We start from the raw sequence: 22,817 nt of genomic DNA, 5'->3' as shown, positions 1-22,817 counted from the left end.
AAGCATGGCTATTGCATCTCAGTGGAGCAATGTTAGTGGTGCAACAGGTAGCACACTCATCTTTGTGCAAATGACTGTGGGGTTCTATTCCCACAACAGGTAGATCAGTAGCTGACACACAGTGCAGCATAAGAGGATGCTGCACTCCTGAGTATGTCATCCTTCGGATTAGATATTAAACTAAGGCTCCATCTGCATGACTTGCTGGTAGCTCAGGTGGATGTAAAGGATCCCACAGCACTTATCAAAAATAAAAAGGGTCCTTTATTTGTGTACAAAACAAATCTTATTTACAAAATATTTACATGTTTACAAATGTTTACATATATACAAATATATAACTATACAAATTTGTTTACACATATTCATAATTTCCTATACAATCATGATCAATTTTCATCCTATTAGACTCCCACTCCTTTTTCCATAACCACCATCTGATTTTACTTAATATTGGTACTAAAATCCATTAGCCATTAAATGTAATTTAATTTATTCTTTCATTCCATGTAACCTGTATAACATAAAATATCTTTTTATCTGTTCTTTTAACAGAATTTTTACTTCTATTCATATAATATCCATGATTAATCATATCCATGTTTATTTTATCCTCTTCTTTTATATCTTCAAAAAACATCTTCTTTACATAGTTTTTCCCATGACTTTATTACTCTTTTACATTTCAAAAATACATGTTCTGTAGTTTCTTCTTCTCAACAATATAAACATATTCTTTCCCTTTTCTTTTCATAGGGCATATTTCCTTTTACTAGTAATTTATCAATTACCAATCTCCACAAAAAATCTTGGCATTCTATTTTCTGATTATACCATTTGCGTTTTTATTTTTACAGCTTTAATTTTTTCATCTGTTAGATTTTTCCCATGGTTTTACATAGTAATGTTTAATCATTACATTTTATACCACACTTTCCTATCTTTTTCTGTATCATCAATTTTTATTTTTCACAAACATATTTTTCTTGGTAACATTTTACTTCTTCAGTTATACATTATTTTTCTCTCTTACTCTTTTCTGTCATATCCCCAAATCTATCATACGTATATTTATACAGTTTTACTAATAATCTCTCATCTTTTTCATTTATCCAGTTTAGCACTTTATACAAATTTAATGAAGCACTGTATACCACTGGGTTAATTAACCTTAAACCTCCTTTTTTTATTTACACACAAACTCTTGTTTTACTGGGTTTAATCTAGAAGCCTATATAAATGAAAAAATATCTTCAATAATTCCTTTTCAAACACTGTTGGCAAATAAACGCACTTGCTAAGTATGCTATTTTCCCATAATCAAATAAGCCTTTTTTTCTGAATGATAATTTATGTTTTCCAGAAAAAGACGTTTGATTTATTTTTTTCTCTCCTTTTTTCCAATAAATTCTGATTATATCTTTATTCCCAGATTTTATACCTAACAGAGAAATTTCATTCATTGTAAAATATATACCCTTAGTCTTTGCTACGTCACCTAAACCTTTCCTTTGTCTTTATTTAAATCTACCCCTGTCATCTCTAAACACTCATTTGTGCAAATTATTACTTATTTTATTCATTTTTTTGCAATTATTATAATGCCATTTGCATTATGTTAACATAACTGGAATTCTTAACCATTCAGGTGTTCTATACTCCACTTCCTTCATTTTGGAATTTATTTCACATACTATCACATTCATAACTAATGCAGAGTATACAACTCATTGGACATCCCTGTCTTAGACCACTCATCATATGTACCTTTTGGTTTAACCAGCCGTTTACAAGTATTTTTACTTTACTGTTCCTATATGCTAATATACATAATTTCCTAACTTTCTCTTATATTATATTCTTTCATTATTAGCCATAAGATTTCATGTCCAATTGTGTCATGTTAAATGCCTTATTAAGGTCTCTTACCATGATTTTCATTTCTTTTCTGTCCTTAATATCATCCACAATTTCTCTATCATTAATAATTCTTGACAACCCTTCCCCTTTATACTGTATATGCTATCTTCCATAATATTTCACATTTTAGTTTCAAATGTCTTTTGTATTATTTTCGTAAAGATCTTATAATCATTATTATTCAGTACTATTGATCTCCATTTTTTAATTCTGTTCTATCATCCTTCTTCCATATGAATTTTAAGTATTCTTTTACATAATTCTTTATACATAAAACCTTTTAACCATTCATTCAAAAGCTTTATTTTTTTTTGCCAATCCCTTAAAGTTTTATGCATTTCATGCCCTATTCCATCTGGGCCTACAGCCAAATCTATATTTACTTATCCTAATACTTTATCTAGTTCATTTAAAAAAAAGTCTCCTTTTGCAACTCTTTATTCTCTTTTTGTGCTGATCTTTTTACTTTCCACATTTTTTAGTACCTTCTTGTTTTCTTTAAACATATTGTACTACACTATTCATATTTTTCCTGAGTTCTTTATTTTTTTCCTTTTACATTGCTGTATTTCTCTAATTTCACTACTATCTTCCTTTACTAATCTGCTTAACTAACTTGATACTTTTTCTTTTCCCTTGTAAAAAATATCTTTGCTTATATAACAATTTTTGTGTGTTTCTTTTCTTGATTTCATTCATGTAATTATTTTTCTTTGTCAAAGTACTTTCTATTATTATGTTCTAAATATTCCAATGCATTCTTATATTTTTTTATGTTTTTCTTTCTCTACTTTTCTCTCATCATATGGCCACTGTAAAAAAATATATATATTTTTCCTTAAATATCACACTCTATTCAGACCAGTTTTTATAAAATGTTCAGACAGTAATATGATCTGTCCATAACTGTATTACTAATCTCTATCTTTCTTCATTCCATGCTTTGTCATTTATCCTTTTCATTCCCTTGCTTATTTATATATATTCCTTGTTTTCTTTTATCTGTAGCCATATTGCAAGATGATCAGAAAATCCTGTTTCAACTACCTCCCCTTCTCCTATAACTAAACCTTCTGATAATATAATATAACCTTTTTCAGGTCTCTCTCTCTCTCTATATATATATATATATATATATATATATATATATATATATATATATATATATATATACCTCTTCTGTAGGTCCATGAATTTTTGTCCTAGAGTTTTAACTTACCACATCTTATAACTTCTGACATTTTCTTATATAATTTCCTTTCTTTTTATGCTTGCCTCTTAAATTGCTATTATAATATTCATAATAATTACCACATAGTCTAAAATCTGATGAAATAAGCATTCCCTTTCTTTATAGTTAGTGTAAGCATATAATGTTATAATTCTGTAGACTTGCTGTTTCCATTTTAAATCTACAATGGTTAATCTTCGCATTTTTGCTAAAGGTACATCGAATATGTTTACTGTAGTTTAGTTACTTTAATTTGTGGATTTTGCATCTAATATGTTTACTGTATTCCTACAAAATATGGTTGTTCCAGAAGATCATTCATTTCCCAAATTCCAGATTATCTTTTCTCCCTATAGTTTCTTTGTTTGTAATCTTTCCTCATTTGTTAAAATCTTGTGCCTTCTAATATAATTGCATCTACATCACATGTATTATACCACTGTAAAATTCCTATTCTTTTTACTATATTTATTTATTTATTTGACATTTGTTAACCAGGTTAGTCTGACTGGGCAAAAGAAAACCCTTTTTCAGCAGAGACCTGAGGAGAAAAGCTGCAAACATATACAATAACAAAAGTAAAAAGTCAAACTTATACAAGTACAGAAATATAAATAACAGACCATAATTTGTTACATCATAGTGATACCTTCAGGAGCATCTACAGTTAACTCCCACTGATGCCCCAGGTGCCAAACACTGGCCGTCCACACAAAGGTCCCAAAACGATTTCTTCTGAAAACTCACAATGACAGACTCAAATACATTAATATTTACATATTGTTGGTTTGAAGAGTTCCTATGTGAGTGGATACATATCAGTTAATAGTAACAAAAATACATAATCAACAGTTAAATCAAGGAGAGTAGCGCTAGTATGAAGAATGATTAGAAGGAGTTGGAAATTCTCAGTCTGGGGTAGAGCAAGGACAGAGCCATTTACTGATAAGGTGTGTTTTTAGTGTTTGTTTAAATTTGTTGATATTAGTGCTAGATGTGATGTTAACAGGTAGAGAATTCCAGATCTTGGCAATATAATGAGAGCAGGTAGATTCATCAGCACGATTGTGTGCTGTTGAGATCAGTAAGAGGAGCTTGTTGTTGGAATGCAGCATTCTACCACAGGAATAAGGCTCTGATAGGCCTTGTAGTGATGGCGTTTTTGCAGAATGATAAAAAAATTTGTAAGCCATGTTAAGCTGCGACAGATGTAAAAGTTAGGCAAGTTCCAACCTGCATCCAATATGCTGACGACTCCACTATTATTTGTTCAGCATCTACCTCTTCAGAGCTACTCTCTCTAACTCAAACTACTTTCAACACTGTAGAAACTTGGTTTACTAGACGGTACCTCCTCCTCAATGCTAAAAAAACAAAACTTCTCCTTTTCACTCCTACCACTCGAGCCTCCCCATTAAACTTCAACATCTTGTCTAATGATACCACTGTCATCTCTCCTGACACAACAACTAAACTGCTAGGTATAACCATCGACAACAATCTCACTTTTGATCAACACATCAATAACATCATCAAAACAGTTAACACAAAAATAGGATCGGTCTCCCTTCTTCCAACTTTGCTTGCCAAGGTCCCTCTAGGGTACATGTGTTCGTATATCCTACGCTTATTAAGGAGTTTTCTTTTTTTGCCACATAATATGCTGGGCATTGTAAACAGACAATAAAATAAACTACCTAATATCTTATTACTCTCCTTAAAGCTGTGATAGTAACCTCTCGCGTCTGCATGATGTGTTGTCTTGTTCTGGGTAGGGCCTTGTTCTATTAAGTTTTTTAATGTTCTGCCTCTTTCCTTGCAAGTTGGGCAAGTCAGTAAATACCATAAAGCATACTGGTACCTGCCCCCAATACTGGTTTGTATCTATCCTTCTACCCTGTATCACTTGTTCCTGAATTTGGTTACAAATTGGCAGGGTATCCTCTGTGTATGAACATGGACTTCAAGTGACATCTGAAAAAGGAACCTCTCCTCCTCTCTCTTCTGATGTCATCCATGAAACATGGCCAATACCTCTTTTTTTTTTTTGATGAAGTGGTGGGAATTAAATGAATGTAGATGTTAGTAGTAGAGGCTAGTTTTCTGTAATCTGATATTTGGTGGGTGAACTTTAAAAATCTGTGTTTTGTTCTAAATCCATGAATCCTTTCTGGATTTTTTTAGTCCCCCCCCAAAAAAAAAAGATGTCGTGTCAAAATAATAGGTAGTAGTAGGCTTGTTATTTATTGTATTTATTGAAATCTGCTTGTAATATTCTCCACCAAAGTGAATGAAGTTGAATGTAGGTACCAATTTCATTTAAGTTCATAATAAAAACTATCCCTGATTGGCTTTTTGGACTAGATGCAATGGCTAGCCATTCTAGACCTGAAACAGGTCTACTACATCTATGGTGAGAAATTTGAGATTAGGTACTTTCAGATCCGGGGTAATCTGTTTTATTCCCAGGAATGAACCTTGTGCCGCTACTATCGGTCGGAGTGGGGGGATCTCTGTTTTTTTGACCCTTAGCACCCCCAAAGATTGAAGAATTTTTTGGTAGAATTCAAAGCTCTCTTTCTGAAGGTGTTAAATTGGTACCATATTTCTTGTTTAATACACTTTCTTTTTTTTTTTTGTTCTATTCTCTCATCTCTGTTCCTAAGTTGGTGGTGGTGGTGGTGGGTTAGTTTTTTTGTTTTGTGTGTGCCTCCTTCTCTTTTCTGAGAATGTACTGGTAACCTCTAATGGCTGTAATTGAATATACTAATAGAGCAAGGAAATTGAGATTCAGTAGCTGGCTTAGTGTGGAATCATCGAAATTTACACTGTCATTGTGTGGTATCCTTAGTGCATTTTGTAATATTTATTTTTGTTCTCTTGTACTTGAAAAAGTAAATCAGAGACCACTGCTTGATTATATTTAGCTATGTCATTGTCAAGTATGTTTGTTTCTTTCAAAGGCTGTTATAAGTTCGTGGTGATTTCACTATCTTTTTGACACAGTTATTAGGACTTTGTGTATCCTCAGCCTTTACCTAGCAAGCGTTGATTTGGTATTTGTTATCTAATTGTAGCTTACGGGTGTAGAGGATAGGATCGTTATACCGTATTAAACCATTTCTTACACCTTCTACCAGAGCTACTATCGCCCACTCCCATCTGATATCTACTCTCTTTTACGCCTCACCTATTTTCACTAACCTTAAGAAGGCTAACCTAAATAAACTAGCAACCTGTTACAATAGCATTGCCCGCTTTGCCACCAGTAACCCTTTTAGAACACATCACTGTCATAACCTAAAACTCCTAGGCTGGCTTGAGCTACAAAACTGCCTTATGATCTCACAACTTACCATTGTCCACAAGATACTTTACCAACCTGATAACATCCCTATACTTTCTCAACTTTTAATCCCTTATAATAATCTTACCTCCCTTCGATCTTCTTCTAAACTAATGACCAAATCTGTAAAATCCCATAACTTAGCTGGTGACTCTCTGTTCACCAATACTGTAGGTAGAACATGGAATCAGCTACCCACTGATATCACTCTAATCCCCTCCTTACCACTCTTCAAACAAAAAATCAAACTGTACTTCCAAAATCACTGGCTTTGTTTCTGTAGGACTCCTGACTAACCTTCTTCATTCCTCCTACTCTACTATAACTGTACACTGTACTTATTAGCTATACATATACTTTCTTCTTATCGCCCTGCTGCTCTCCTCTTATGCTCTGACCCACTCCTCCTTTTTCTCTCCCCTGTCCTCTTTTCCATCTTCTTACTTCTTCTCCTTACTGACCATTGCTTCTCACTCTTCTCCTCCCTTGTATTTCTTCATTAATCCCTGTTTTACTTCTTTCTCTCCAACAGATTATCGAAAACAATTTTGCTAATCTTTAGCTGTTTAATTGTGATGCTTCTACTGAACTAGTATAATTTTTTTGGTGTGCCTTAGGTATTTTGTTGTTCTTATTACTAAATGTATATTCTTATTGTACTTAACTTTTTATTAATATGTCTCTTTGTAATTGATTTATGTGTGGAGCTTTTCTCCCCGGGCCTCTACTGAAAATGGACATATATCCAGCTAGACTAGCCTGGTTAACAAATGTAAAATAAATAAAAATAAAAAAAATAATTTCTTTAGAGCAGAGCAATGATGAGATCTGAAAGTAGTGTTTGCTGCTTACCTAGCTATTTTATTGTAACAAGATTCTAGTTTTACCAGTTCAGTTTTCCTGAGGTTAATAAGGACAGGTGATGCATAAAGAAGGGCTGAGGTCAAATGTGTTTGGACAATAGCTATTCTTGTGTTTTTTGTGAGATACTGCTTGTTCCTATATAGTGTACCTAACTTTTTGTGGACTTTTTTAATTGATTGAGAGATGTGGATGTCAAATCTCATACTGGTGTCTATTTCCACACCCAATAGTTTGGTGTGTGGAGAGGGCAAGATAGTAGTGTTATTTGCGGAAACAATGTAAAAAGATCCTGTGGATATAGTAACTTTATTAGGATGGCATAGCATGAGTTTTGTCTTATTGGGGTTTAAAATTAAACGGGAGTTTGCTAGCCAGGACTCTGTTTTGAAAAAGGATGATTGAGTGATTGCTTGTAGCTCATGAAGGGTATTCATTATACTATATATAAAATATAATATAATATACAATAATATTTTATATAATATATATAAATAAATAAATGATATTCTTAATAGTATTCATATCTACAGAAAACACTGTAAAATTTTCATTTTCCCTTTTCCTTAGATTCATGGTTTCATAAATTGATAGCTAATTACTGGACTAGCTTTCTTAATAGGCCATGCTAAGCCTAATCAATTTCCTTCCCAAAGGTGAGAATCAGACACTGTACCTTGTGTCTGTGAGTCAAACACCTTATATAATATAATAGCAGGGGATGTTCCCTTATACTCTGGCCAAATTTTACCTACTAGTATAAATACCACCCAAGGTCTCCCTTGAAAAGAGGCCACTAGCCTTGTGGGACTAACCTAGTCAAAAAATGATAGGTAAGTAAGAAAGTAAATAAATAAATAAATAAATAAAACACATAAGGATATGTAACTCAAGAATGTGAATTCAGTAGAGAAGACTTTAAATTGAAATATAGGAATAATGAATGAAGAAATAATTCCTGGTTATGTAACTTTGCACTACTTGGAGTATTCAAGGTGAATGTCAGCAACAGAGACAGATAGGAAGCAGCAGACTGGGTGTGGTGATGTAGCAGAAGGTCATGCCAGGTTAATGTCCAGCTGAGGAAAGGACTCACCATGACAGAGGACATAACATGAGGACATGACAGGTAAATATCACTTGGGGAGGCACACTGTGACCTGTGAGTAGGCTGGGCTTACACATATGACAAATACTGTTCCAAAGAAAGTATCTCTGGCCATGTCAGCCATTACATATGGCTGTGACCAGTCTTATGGTCATGGGCAAAAACAATCAGTCTTATGGTCATGGGCAAAAACAGTCAGCTGAGTTCACTCCTGGAATGCCTTATTGGGCTGGCCAGTCTAGTTTCCAAAGTTCCACACCATTCCTTTCCTCCGCTGGCCACCAGTGTGCCAGATCTAACTATTGCCTGTCTTCATGGTTGGTTGTGGATGCAATTCGTCTATTAGCTCCCAAAATGGAAAGCTACATCAGGTTTATGTAGATGTTAATGAACTGCTACACCGTCATGCAGAATATACCCAGTCTTGGAACTGCAGGGTCAAATGGTACCCCTAGCCAATGCTCATGACATAGAAGTTCTACCTTGACACAGGAGGATGTAGTTTCTGACTCCTTCAACCTGCTAACTGCCTGAGTGGCTACCACATCCACCTCCTGTGACCCCTAGCCATATGATTGTACTGATGTCACCAATTTCTGTGCTCCACCCCACCTGTGCAAATGATGGTGATGATGATGACAGCGTCCATTCCACACATCTGCCCTGAGTAGATAAAGTAACATCTTATGCATAGTGTGGTGAGTCAGTGCAATGTGATGCATATCATTTGTGTTTTAATGCAGGAATTAGGTTCATAGTTTCATAGGTAGGTACTAGGCTATCGGCCTGAGGGCCCATGTAAGCCTAGCCAACAAGGTTTCCTGGCTTACGCCACCCAAGAAAGTTATTTTCCTGTGCCACTGTCGAGCAGACACACAGATGTGATAGTTTTATTCTGTGTTGTTTTTATCGTGGCTTGTAGTTGTGGTCAAGATGCTGCCTTTTTTGCAATTGTTGTAACATATTGCAGATTGCAATCATGGTGTGCCACTGCAGTTCTTTTGATGAGTCTGATCCTAAATCTTCACTCACTGTTTTAGAAGGTCTCTTAGGCAGGATTCAGATTATCCCATAGTGTCACCGCTTCTTTACTATCATATTATCCAACAATCTGCACTCTAATTATAACAGTAGACCTTGAGTGTGTACTGAGGTGTGGCAAAAAAAAATACAGAAATATAAGCAATAACAGAATAGTTCAGACTAGTTGCATAGATGCAATTTGTTTTATGGGTAGCCATTTTTGGCTTTTTCTAGGGTGATACAGTGAAGCTGACAGAAAGACGGGTGTGTAATTAATTGGCTGATGCTGTTAGAGATAGTCAGTAGTGTGTCAGTGTGTTTTTCCTGGAGGCAGAAGCAAAGATTGGAAGCCCATGTTCAAGCTGAGAAATAAGAACTCCTTTGCCAGTGGCTGCTTTGGCTGGTTGGGTTAGAAGAGTGAAGATCTTTTTGGCCCAGAACAGGAGGGAATTTATTTTGGCTCTCACTTTGTGTGGAAATGGAAGTTTAGTGATTATCAAGCCATAATCTTAGGTATTGAAGGTGGAAGTTGTCTCTGTGGAATGGATGTATAAGTGCTTGGTGCATTTTCTGTGAAGTTCCAAAGAGCATAGTTTTGGCCGTGGTAGGGTTGAGAAGTAGATTATGGTTTATGGGTCATTGTTGAAGATTATGTAATTCTGACTGGAGTTGAAATGAATGTTGGTGTGAGCATGACCTAATCTGCCAATGAACACGTCATCAGCACAGAGGATGTATGGGAGATAGGGGAAGTCATAATGAAGTTTGTTAATAAGTATGAAGTAGAGGAAGGGGCAAGTCTGGATCCTTGTGGTGCACCTTTGATAAATAGTTGTGGATTCTGAATGGGAGGATACTTTTTAACTCTGAGGTGTCTGCCATTGAGGACATTTTTAAACCAGGGAGAGGAATCTGGACTGATACCAATTTTAATTAGTTTGTTTTGGAGAAGATAGTGGTCAATGAGGTCAAATGCTTTTGTCAGATGCATAAATAGGGCACATTTAAGGAGGCCACTATCAGAGTTTAGTAGGCTTATATCAGTTAGGGACCAAAGTGCTGTCATGGTACATAGTCCAGGCAAGAATCCATGCTGTTTGGAGGAGAGCAGGTGGTACTGCTGGATGTTGAGAGAGAGTCAAGTGTAGACTGTCCTTTTCTAGAAGTTTCTCCAAAATTGGAAAGCTGGGTATTGAACAGAAATGGGAGTATAATTTGAGCAGTTTTCCAAATGTGTGGCTTTATGTTTTGTGTGATACATAGGCTGTGTATGTGGGTGAGAGGAAGACATTGATGCTGTGTGCAGTGATATATGAATCAGGGGTCTATGTTGTCAGATCCAGGGGGTCGGTCAGTGGAAGTATTTTCAAATAGCATAGACACTTCTTTGGGATGTATGCATTTGAAGTGAAACCATCATCATTATCACCATCATCATCAACAACCCCCTATTTTCCCATTTTCTACGTGGAGTCGAGTGTCATGTCAGCTGTTGCCATCTCTCTCTAATGTCACTCTCTTACTTTCTTTGACATTCAAGCCTAAGTGTTGCAGGTCTTCTGGAAAACAATTCATCCACCGCTGTGCTGGATGTCCTTGTTTCCTCTTGCCTTCTTCCTGTCTGTCCCAAATCTTCTTCACCAGATTGTGTCCTGCTTTTCTGCACATGTGCCCAAACTACAATAATCTGTTCTCTTTGACATTTTCTGCAATTGGAGCTGCTTTGCCTTCTGCTTTTATATGCTTATTTATTTGTCTGTCCCACAGTGTGCATCTTGCCACTAATGTCAGGCACTTCATTTCCATCACCTCCAACATCCTCAATTGCTCCGCCTTTACTGCCCAGGTTTCTGTAGATACAGTAACACTGGTCGCACCACTGTTTTGTACACCTTACTTTTCAGCTTCTTTGACTTTTTTTTGTCATGCACACTACCCCTGACACTCTTGTGATAGTTGGCTTCAGCCCCTGTGATTCTAGCTGTGACCTCCTCATTCATATTTCCCTTCTCCTCAATGACCCCTCCCAGATACTTCAAGCAGTTAACTTGTTCCACTATTTTCCATTCTGTCTCATTTCCCATCTTCTTCTGACTCCCCCATTTACTGCCATTACAACTTTTTTATCTGTACTCAGCTTCAACTCATGCACTTTCCATTTTGCATTCCATTCCCTAATTATTTTCTGAAGTTCTCATTCAGAGTCTGTCTGCCACATCATCTACATACAGCAACTTTGTTGATGTGTCCCCTCTGACCTGTTTTGCTAATGTAGTTCATCACCAGTACGAACAGCAGCGGGTTGATATCTCTACCCTGATGCACACCCAGTCCCACTGGGAACACGTGTAAGACCAAACACTGTTTGCTGTTGTATCATTGGGTCCTTGTACGTAGCCTGCACTAATTCTACCAGTGCTTCTGGGACTTCTGACCACTGCAGGACTGCCCAAATTAGCTTTTTTGGGATCCTGTCTTCTATGTTCTCCAAGTCTAGGAATGCCCAGGAATGTCCAGTTGGACTCTTTCCTCATCTCTAGCTTCTTCTCAGCAGTCTCACTGCAAATTTCAGGTTGGATATGCTGCATCCTGATCTGAATCTGAACTGCTATTCTCCCACCTACTTTTTGCTACTTTGCATATTCGTTTATCAGTCACCCTGTCCAGAACTTTAATGCAGCATGACAGGTTTGATACCTTTGTACTGTCCTCAGTTTTAAAAATGTCCCCTTTGCTCTTAAACACTGGCCCTAATATGCTTATTCTTTGGTTATCTGGGATACGTTTTTTTTTTCTCTCCATTCTGCTTTGACTACCCTCCAGAGCCATTTCTCCTCTATCTCACCCGACATCTTTATCATATCATCGCAGCATGCTACTTTCCTTGACTTCATTTTCCCTAATGTTGTTCTTAATTCTTCTATCGTGGGTTCCTCCTTTTCTTTCATTTTAAGCTGTGTCTGCAGCAATACAGCTTCTTTGGGGTTTTCTTTATTCAGAAGCTGCTGTAAATACTCTTTCCATCTGCCTTTGATGTCCTATGGACTGATGAACAGCTTGTTGTTTGCATCCCTTATGTAGAGTTTCTGACTGCCTTCTTTATCCTTCTGACATTGCATTGCATCCTGATATAGTTTCTTTGTGCCATCTACCGAGTCACATTCCAGAAGCTGATAGAGTGCCTCTGATGCCTTGTTATTTTACAATGCAACTCCTGTTGTAGCCTCTTTGTTAGCCAGCCAGTACTCCTTCCTTCCCAGATCTGTTTTTTCTTTCTGCCACTTTTTCTTGCAGTCCTTCTTTCTTTTGATGACTTTGCAGACGTCTGCATTCCATTACCAGCTTTTCCTATGTACCTTATTTCCATACCTGGCTTGGCTGCATATTTGTTCTGTAGTCCTCACATATGCTGTTTTGAGGTGCTGCCATTCTTCTTCAGCTCCACTTATTTCCTCTTCTTGAGGTGCTAGAGCTCCGGGTATTTCCTTGATCTGTTGTGCTTTCTCTTCAGTCATCTTCCAGGTCTTCATTCTAGTCTCTGTTGACCTTAAAGCCTTCTCTGACTACTGCTTTCAGCTGCTTGTGGCAGCCAGTGGTTTATTCTGTTAGCTGACTATTTCATTTCTCTCGAGATGAATTTGCAATCACTGGTTTAACCACACTGCCTTCTCCTAACTAGGAGGAAGTCTACATTAGTTGCATGTTGGCCACTCTTGTATGTGATCTTGTGACTGTCCCATTTGCTGACTGATGTGTTGGTCACTATCAAGCCATTTGCCAGGCAGAAGTCTAGAATTGCCTCTCTGTCTTTATTCCAGTTGCAGCACACATGTGGACCCAGGCAGTCCGCATATCCTGTTCTGTCTGTCTTGATATGAACATTCAAGTCCTCCTATCTTGTTTTGTCTGTCTTGATATGAACATTCAAGTCTCCCATTGTCAACACAAATTCATGTTGTCTTGCTTTATCTAGTAGGTCCTGCACCTGCTGTCTGAATACACTCTTCCTTACTATCACAACCTGTGGGGGTACATAGGCTGACATTATGAACACTCCCATGTTATCCTTACTCTGGAGTCTTATATTCTGAGTTTGTCAATATTACTGCTACTCTGGTTTCTGAAGACTTTTAATATTGATGACAGTTTTATAGGATGGATGACAATTGTAAAGGTGATTGGGCAGTGGTCACTTATCACCTTTACAATTGAGCTGTGTTCACTTACTGATGGTGGAAGAATGTTTATGTTGGAGATGGAGTTTAGCATGTTGTTAATAATCAAGTTAAATGTGAAGTGTTTGGAGGATGTGAGGTTAGGTCTTATTGGCCCTTTTGTAAGATGAAAGAGATGTAGGTCTGTTAGGAAGGTACCGATGTTGGATGAAAGAGACCCGAGATAATTAAGACTGAAGTCATCTAGAATGACTGTGCTGTTATTTTTGGGACAGTTATTAAGGAAGTTAGTGATGAGTTATTTGAATTTATTAGGGAAAAAGCTGGTAGTAGAGAGGCTGTAGCAATCAGTAGTGGTTTGCCCTTATGGAAATTTTAAGATAATTCTCATTAGACTTGGCTGAGGAGTTGTTTCCTTTGGCAATGACTTTTGAGTTTGTGTTATTTTTGTACATAATTAGAGATCCTCCACCACATTGTTTACCTGGTCTTGAATCAGTGACATACTTGTAGGCAGTCAGAAAGCGTTGGAAGTTGGGGGGGTCTTGTTAACCCCTGTATTCTGTGACTGCTAGAATATCTGGGTTGTGCAGAGACATAAAAGCACTTATGTGGTATAACTTGTTTCTGATGCTGTGTGCATTAAGGAGAGGAGAGGACTGAGTAGGATGAGAGTAGTTCTGATCTTAAGGAAAGGGAATTGGGCCTGAGTTGGGTTCAGTGCTGTTCTTTAAAAAGTGTTTTCAGACAGAGAGAAAATCTGAGTCTTAGTAATTATTTAGAAGAGTGATCCTAACATTCATTAGCTGAGGAGTGAGTTAGGTGTGATTACTAGGGGGATGTGGTGGTGGCTTGTTGTGGAAGTTATGAAGTAGAGGCAATACATGGTGATATGAAGATTGGTTGGCAAGTGTTTAAGAAGATGTTTTGTATTAGTTCTAGGGGTTGAGGGAAATGAAGAGGAAATTAGAAAGAAGTAGAACAGGGTAGGTGTGGAAGGAGTAACATTTTATTTATTGGATGTCTGTTGTTCTTGTATAGGAAGTTGTAAGTGGGTGTTAAGACTTCCAGTAATATTATAGTTCTGACTATAACAGTAATATGGGGGTTATGTGGTTTTATGGTGGTGTCTTTTTAAGAGTTGTATCTTGAGGGTCTGACTGCAGATGGAGATCAGAGCAAATATATTGGATGGCCTGGGGTAGCAGAGGAATTGGGGTGGGAGGGGAGTGAAGTGGAAGACAACTCCCACTTTTTTGTAAGGCAGTCAGTCAAGGCCTGGGCCTAGCAGTGAGCTCAAAAAGGAATGTATGTGTTGTTTGGAAATGACAGATTGGGGAAAAGAGGAACTGGTAATATTTGTATGAATGTAAAAAAGTGTACAGTGTCCCATCACTTTAATGGGGTAGGGTAGTTACCCAGAGTGTGATGATAACGACTACTGAGTATTGCACAGCTGATACAACAGCCTTTGAGGAAATGGAAGCATTTTGAGAAGAATAGACAAGCAAAGAGCAGCCATGGAGATTCCTCCTGCCTTCAGAAAAGTAGAAGTGTAAGGCACTAAGCACAACTGGCAAGGTAAGTGGGGAAGTTAAGTGGGAAGTGCAGCTTAATTGTTTTTCTTTTTGTTTGCTATTCCTTTGCTAAGGTGCCATCACAAACATGTTGTGGGGTGTTCTGGGTGGGCTCATCATCCTCATTTCCAAAGTATAACCAGTGTCACCTGCAGCACACAATAGTTGCCATTGTTATATGTGCCTACTGCCTGTTTAAGTGTGAACTACATATTCTGGCTTATGTACCTGTGAATGTATGCACATATTAAGTAGATAACCTGTGGCAGCTTGCCCCACACAAAATGGTGGTAGGGATTCGATATTTAGAAGATGTGGGAATTATGAGAACTGTCTGAATGCTGTCTTCAATTTTAGTTATTAGGTGTTCCATAGTTTGTAAAATAAACACAATTCCTAAAAAAATATGCATAATGTCTGCATTATGTTCACCACAGTTATTATAGCTACAAGTAAGGGTATGAAAATATTTTGCTTTTTGCGGAGGATGGTTAAGTAGGCATTGTTCAAAATCATAAATTGTATAAAATATATTTTTTTAAGAGTGATAAACGTTAAACTATTATTTAAATGTTTTTTAATATAATCTTCACGTGTTATGGGGGGAACATAATTACAAGTAACAAGCTGACAGCCTTTGCCCGGACGGCAGGTGCAGAGGCCCAAGCAAGCAAACTGACTAAACCAAAAAAACGGCCAGCACCAAATGGGGAAAGAATCCTCTTTAATAACAGACAGACCAGTTTTGGCCACAAAGAGCCTTTTTCAATGTCAAAAACAAGCGAAAAAAATTCAACCCACTTTTAAATAATTAGACCACCACCAAATGGCCAATAGATGACAATGAATCATAAATAATTAAGTAAATCAATATAAAACAAAGATACCCCCCGCCAATATTAATTAAACATGTCACAACACATGTATATACAAAAGCAAAACTGATGCATAAAATGTGAAAAAATACATATGAAAAAATATATATATATATATATATATATATATATATATATATATATATATATATATATATATAAATATATGCAAGGTTGATGCATAGAACATGAAAAAACCTATTCTACAGATAATCATTTAAGCCTGGAGGAAAAAATCACCAAGCCTAATTATCCAACCTATTTCTCGTTAATATCTCATGCCATTTAGTTTTAATAGATTTATATCCACTTACTTAATCCATAGTAATGAATAAAAATAATGTTCGTACAAAAGCAAAATTGATGCATGAAATGTGAAAAATCCATAGGAAAAAACAGCATATATACATACATATGCAAAATTGATGCATAGAATATGAAAAATATATTTTACAGATGTTCATTTAGACCTGGAGGAAAAAGTCCACCAAGCCTAATTATTCAACCTTTTTCTTTTCTAGTTAGTATCCCATGCCATTTGGTTTTAATAAACTTATATCTACTTACTTTATCAATAATAGTAAAACGGAAAGAAGCAGTACTATGTACAAGGGAATATGGAGCATTAGTAATAACTCTACTTCTCATATTACTGAGATGTTCTGATATACGTAACTTCATTGGTCTGGACGTCTGTCCAGTATAAAACGCAGCACAATTACAAGAGGCCAAATACACCACCCAATCACTGCTACAATTGGCCAGCACTTTAATTTGATAGACCTTGGGTATATTTTTGCTACTAAAATCCTTGGTTGTAACAACATGTTTGCAAAAACTACAGTGACCAGAAGGGAAACACCCCATTGGGGTAGTACCATCCAGAGTACGTTGGGATTTAGTATTAGGTAAAGAGATCCGTTTGTAAAAATTAAAATGACCTCCCAAGTGATCCCTCTCTGGAAGGGAAATACACACCTATCACCCAAGATTTCTTCATGATATTCATCTGCTAGTAAAATATCCCAGTGTCTCTGTACAAGATTAATTAAACATTGGGTATTCCTGCCAAAAGTAATTATAAATCTAATCTTTCTGATAACACCAGGCTTTGGTTGGTTATACGTCGATAACTCATGTCTCGGTATTTGGTCAACCTGATTCTTGATAGAAGATAAATGAGTATGGAAATATCCTTTTTGTATAAATCTATTTGTAAGGTCAGCATTGTAGTGAAGCAAATCATCATCCCTAGAACAAATGTGTCAAATACACATGTACTGAGATTTTGGAATGTGTCTAATGATGTGTCTTGGATGACAGCTGGATGCATGTAACAATGAATTAGAGTGAAAGGGTTTCCTATAAACAGAACTGATAGAGTACCATCAGCCTGTTTGTTAACCATGCCATCCTAAAAGGATATATATTGTTTGTCATAATTAACTGTGAAATGGATACCCCATTTGTTGTCATTAAGATACTCTAAAAGTATGTAACATCAAACTTCCATACCATCCAGCAGTCATCCAAGAAACATCTCCAAATATCAATCTCTGGCATGAAAATGTTATGGTTGTTATCATAAATCATAGTATGTTCAAGATACCCCATGAATAAGTTAGCATAAATGGGGGCAAAAAGAACCCCCATAGCCGTCCCCTTCATCTGGAGATAATAAATGCCATTGAAATAAAAAGCATTCTTTGTCAGCACATGTTCAGTTAAACATAATAGGAAGGTGTTAAAACCAGGGCTATAGAGGGCTAGTTCATTTAACCAAAATTCCAAGGCCATCAAATCATTCTGGTGAGGGATGCTGGTATACAGATAAGTTACATCTGAAGTGCAGAGTAACCAATCCACCTCCAATTATGTATCACTAATGATGTTAAGATAGCATCATAATTACACCATAAATTGGGAAAAAAGATTAAATTTGTGTTATTCTGCTAACTTACATGGTTTTGGTAGGTCTTTGCTTTGTGTTAAAGAAGTTAAAATATATCATTTATGTAGTTCTAATTGGTATTTTGCCTGATTTTGTTCCATAGACTTTGATTTACTTGATATAAAGTCCCAAATCGTTTTGTTTATAAAATACAAAATTTGTCAAAATCAAATATTTAATTAAGAAGGATGCTTGGATTATATTCTCTCAGTTGTAAAATATGAAGCTGTCCTCTAGGTTTAAAAAATTCATAAAATTTTGAAAACAAAATACACATTTTTCTATCTTTTAGATGTCTGAATATATAGAAAGACAGAAAAAGGAGTTACAGGGAGGGTTTGGAAGTAATTGTGCCAAATACAGGACCAATAAAGTGACTATATATAATCTTTGGTATTTAGGTAAGTTGCAGACCATAATTTGGAAGTATTCATGATAAGATAATATAGACAAAAGTCAGGTAAACTTAGACCTCCATATGTTTTAAATGTCAAAAAAAGTGCATTTGACTCTAAGGGATTTAGGAGCCCATATGAATTTTGATCAAGAAGATTCTGTAGATTTACATTTTTAAGTAGAGTTAAATCATATATCTGATGTAGAATAAGATTATTTTGAATATATTAATTTTGCCATTTGCAGATTTCGCAAGGAATTAAAATTTCATATTCGACAATCTTAGAATATCATTCTGAATATTTAGCTAACATTTTTGATATTATAATGAATACTTACATTAATATCCTCAGAGAAGGCAGTATCTAAATAAGTGCAGGATTGTTTCATACCTTCTAATTTAAAATATTAGCAGAGTTGTAGTTTAGAGTTAGTGGAAAAAAGACATTTGTCTAAGCTCAATTTATAATTTGATAAGACAGAGAAGGAATAAATGCAGTGGATTATTTTACTTATGTCAGTGTTAGGATAGACTATATAAATACTTTTACCATTTACAAAAGCCACACACATTATCTTATACCAAAAACAGGTAGGAGGGTTATAAAAGGTTTTTTGAATCAGTGAAAGAAGAAGGGGCTCAATATATAAATTAAATACCTGTGGGGAGAGGGGGCAACCTTGTCTTACTCCATCTTTGATGGAAATGGGAGGTAAGATAAGCTTATACACTGTTATTTGGGTAGATAGAGTATAATATAGAATTTGTACATGTTATTGGCGCCTGGAGGCAGTATTTCTTTTTTATAGAATTTGTACATGGTCTGGAAAATCAAGTGTTTTCGTAACTAGAAACATTAAATCCATGTCAACCCTATCAAAAGCTCTAGAGGTATCAAATGACACTAACACAATTTAGAATTATTGCCCTCATAGAAATTTTGAAGAGTATCTGGAGTAATAGTTTGGTCCCTTGTTTATCTACAGTTGATGAATTCTGACTGATTGGTAGATATTATAGAAGGTGTAACTATGTTAAGTCTATTTGCATAGATGGATGCAGGGATTTTAATACTTAAGTAAATAAGGGTAATTTGTCTGTAATTAGTAATGCCTGTAAGGTCTTTATTAGTATTTGGTGTCAACATTGTGTTTTATTGATTAAGACATAGGTCCATAATACCATTTCATGTAAATTCAAAGAGTACATATAATATTTTTGCAATAATGTCAATAAAAGATTTATAGAACTCAGTAGGAAGTCCACCTGGGCCAGGAGCTTTGTTTAGTTTCAAAGTTTAATTATCTAGTGAATTCAGAAACTTGACCAACAGAAATTTAGATAATGCCATGGGTTCGACATTTTTTCCCTTAATTCACTGTCAGAGAAAATAAGAAAAGTTTGATTTTTTAATATGGTCAGCTTTTATATGTACGAAATTCCTTATGGTGGGTAGTGTGTGAAGATTGAGCACTCCTATTTTTCTAGCTATAAGCTGGGAGCTTCTAAAGGTGATACTTGGCGAATTTCTTAAGAGGTCGTACTGCATGATTTTAAATCAGTATGCACTTGATGATCTTAGTTGTGTGCTAGAATGTCAGCTTTTGATTCTCAGACAGAGAGATGGACATCAAGATTGATAGTTTTCATCCTTAAAAAGATTCTAAGAAGGCATTAGCCATTTGTACTTTATCAGTGCTTACCTTTTATGTAGATCAAGAAGACATGATTTATGACAGCGTTGAAAAGGGGGCGGGAAACCGTGGTTCTGGTTGCACTGACTATGGCTGGAGTTCCAGTGAGTTTGAAAGCTATGATGAGCAAAGTGATTCAGAGTGCAAGAATGGAATTTCCGAAGCAGGTCTCCAAGGAAAGAAGAAAAGTCATGTATGTTATCCATATCTTATTTTTTCAAAATGCTGTTCTCATAGTGCTAAGTTATGTTATGTGCAGCAGTTGTTTTCTTTGTAAAGTGTGCTATGATATTGTTTTCCAAATGAAATTACATTTGCTATTTAACCATTTAGTTTTTATCAAAAGGTAGCAGCAGCCTCATGTCTGTAGACAAGGATCATTTGCTCCTGATACTTCATTGCATTTTAGTTCAAATTTGAGTTTTACTTTGTTTAGACTTAATTTACTGGTTAGGTCATACCACACTCAGAAGGAGTATGGTATCTGGCATGAAGGATACTCCAAACTTGAAAATATTGATTGCATGATAAATACAATAATGCAACATCATTCAATTCATGTCATGCATTTTTGTAGAGTTCTGTAGTCATCAACATAGTAATCAGGCAGTATTTAATAGCTCTGCAAACCATGGGTTATCAAATTTTGTCAGAGTCAGCTTTCCTAGAATTGCAGACACCTCAAGCCTCCCCCAGATATCAAGGAATAATTATGTAGAGAAACACTACATTTGGTACTGCACATGAATAGTACAGTACATTTCTAGTAAGAGGGTAGCTATTTTATGTTGAGGTTATGACAGTTGTCTTATTCATTCATTCATTCATTAATTCATTCATTTGGTACTAGGTGGGTTGGTCTAAAGACTGTTTTTAGCCATGACCCTGGGCCATTGGCAGATAGAGTAAAAACACCATTAACATACATTCATACAGAAGGAACATATTACTTAATATTATTATTGTATGTGACATAGTTTGGAATGCAAATAGTATTTCAGGCTATGAAGACATTCACAGTGGTTAAAACATATCTAGGGAAATAGAAGCCCAGCTTCTATACTGACTTTAAGTGGTCTTTTAGCTGTTTTATAATTAAAATGTTATTTTTTATTAATAGCTTAGCAATAAAAAAAACTATAAGCACATTATGGTCTCAGCACTGATACTCATTTAGTGCATAACCATTGAGCAATTATCTGTAAAATGATTGATCTAAATCTGTAAACATGGCTCACAAACTATAGTTTGCCTTAATTAAACAAGACCTGTGTCAGCCATGTTACTGCAATTATCATTTTCAATAACTGCACACCTCTCAAGTGTACAGATTTTTCACAGAATGACCAGACTTTTGACTCATATTTTTTATATATTCCTCATTAAATTTGTGGTTTTCTGGCAAATCACTGAAAACTGAAGTCACAAAATAATGACTTGTACTTGAATTTCAAACATCATACCCTTTAAAATATGCGTGTTAGTGCAAAACCTGTTACATAACAGCTTTCTAAATTTTTAAGAGCAATATTTTAAATCTGTTCCATAATTTGGGCCTTTGTTCCCCCCATATTTTTGGCTTTGTCCAGATTTCTTGCACAAAGAGGTTAAGCAGTATGACAGAGTGCTGTAAAGTAGTAGTAATTGACCTGAAAATCATCAGCAGAGATAAAGAAAATAAAATATTTTGCTCTCAGTGTAGTATCTGTAAAACAGTGGTACAGACTGGTACTATGATTATTTCAAAAGCTTTTCATCATTGGCTGATGGTTCCTTTATACGGCTTGCTGTTTGTCTTTGCTCTGTCACAGGGGATAACAGCTCTCTGCACTAAAACAACGCTCAGTCATTCACTCTTAAGAGACAAGAGATACAAATACCTGTACTGTTTTCCAGTGTCTTCTGAGAGTGAATATTTCAGGCATGGTTGAGAATAAGTTGTTTAATTCTTTTTTTGTCATATTTTTGTTGTTTATGCATCCTGTCATGAGGGTATTTTAAAGAGTGACAGATACTGGAAAGACAAAATAAAATAGATCCATGTTTGTATAATAAGAGTACCCTGAGGTTTTTCATTTTATATCTCAAGTGATGTAACAATTAACTTAATGGGCTCCCAGGGTTTGTGCTATTTGGTGAACTAGAGCTGTACGGACAGCCATGTTTTACTGATTTATAAAGAAAAAATGTATTGGTGCAGTACCTTATATTGGATTGTGTAGGTTTCTCCACAGATTGTAATAGAATAACTTCTTTTGGAAGGGGAAGGGGAATAGTTATATGCACTTTTTAAAATGCAGGACTGTTAAAATGTCAATGCAAAGAAGCAGGACTGAGAGTGCTTCTCAGGGATTCACACAGTTTGTTTAATTCTGTGGGCTTTATATTAACAGGTGTGTCCGTAACATTAACCATTGGAGTGTGAATTGTGTGCCCTTTGTCTGTTTCTGAAGTTATTTTACTGCAAATTAACATGTATTTTTTGTATTTATCTTATTGACGCTATTTTTTTGATTGTAGTACTTGGGTACTGAATTTTGTTTCCTTCTTTATTGTTATGTCATCAACAGTTTGTATTTACAAGAAACTCATTTGCTGTTCTCTCATCAACAATTTGTATACGCTAGTTACAAGACTGTTTATATGTTAAATGTATAAT

General features: G+C 35.7%; 1 protein-coding gene across 4 annotated transcripts in view; it reads left to right on the top strand.

Annotated features, from left to right (window-relative positions):
- ARHGEF10 (Rho guanine nucleotide exchange factor 10) overlaps window positions 1-22,817 on the top strand; it is a 2,254,368-nt gene that overhangs the window by 727,006 nt on the left and 1,504,545 nt on the right. For all 4 annotated transcript variants that reach the window (XM_044073505.1, XM_044073484.1, XM_044073499.1 and 1 more), the window contains one exon: window positions 20,179-20,351. In XM_044073505.1, coding sequence (XP_043929440.1) covers window positions 20,179-20,351 — 173 coding nt within the window. The remainder of the gene's footprint in view (window positions 1-20,178; window positions 20,352-22,817) is intronic.

This window comes from Protopterus annectens, chromosome 1.part1 (genome assembly GCF_019279795.1).
Source record: "Protopterus annectens isolate FY-2018-M chromosome 1.part1, PAN1.0, whole genome shotgun sequence".
NCBI lineage: Eukaryota > Metazoa > Chordata > Ceratodontiformes > Protopteridae > Protopterus > Protopterus annectens.
The sequence above is the reverse complement of the archived record's forward strand: the minus strand, read 5'-3'. Positions and strand labels throughout refer to the sequence as shown.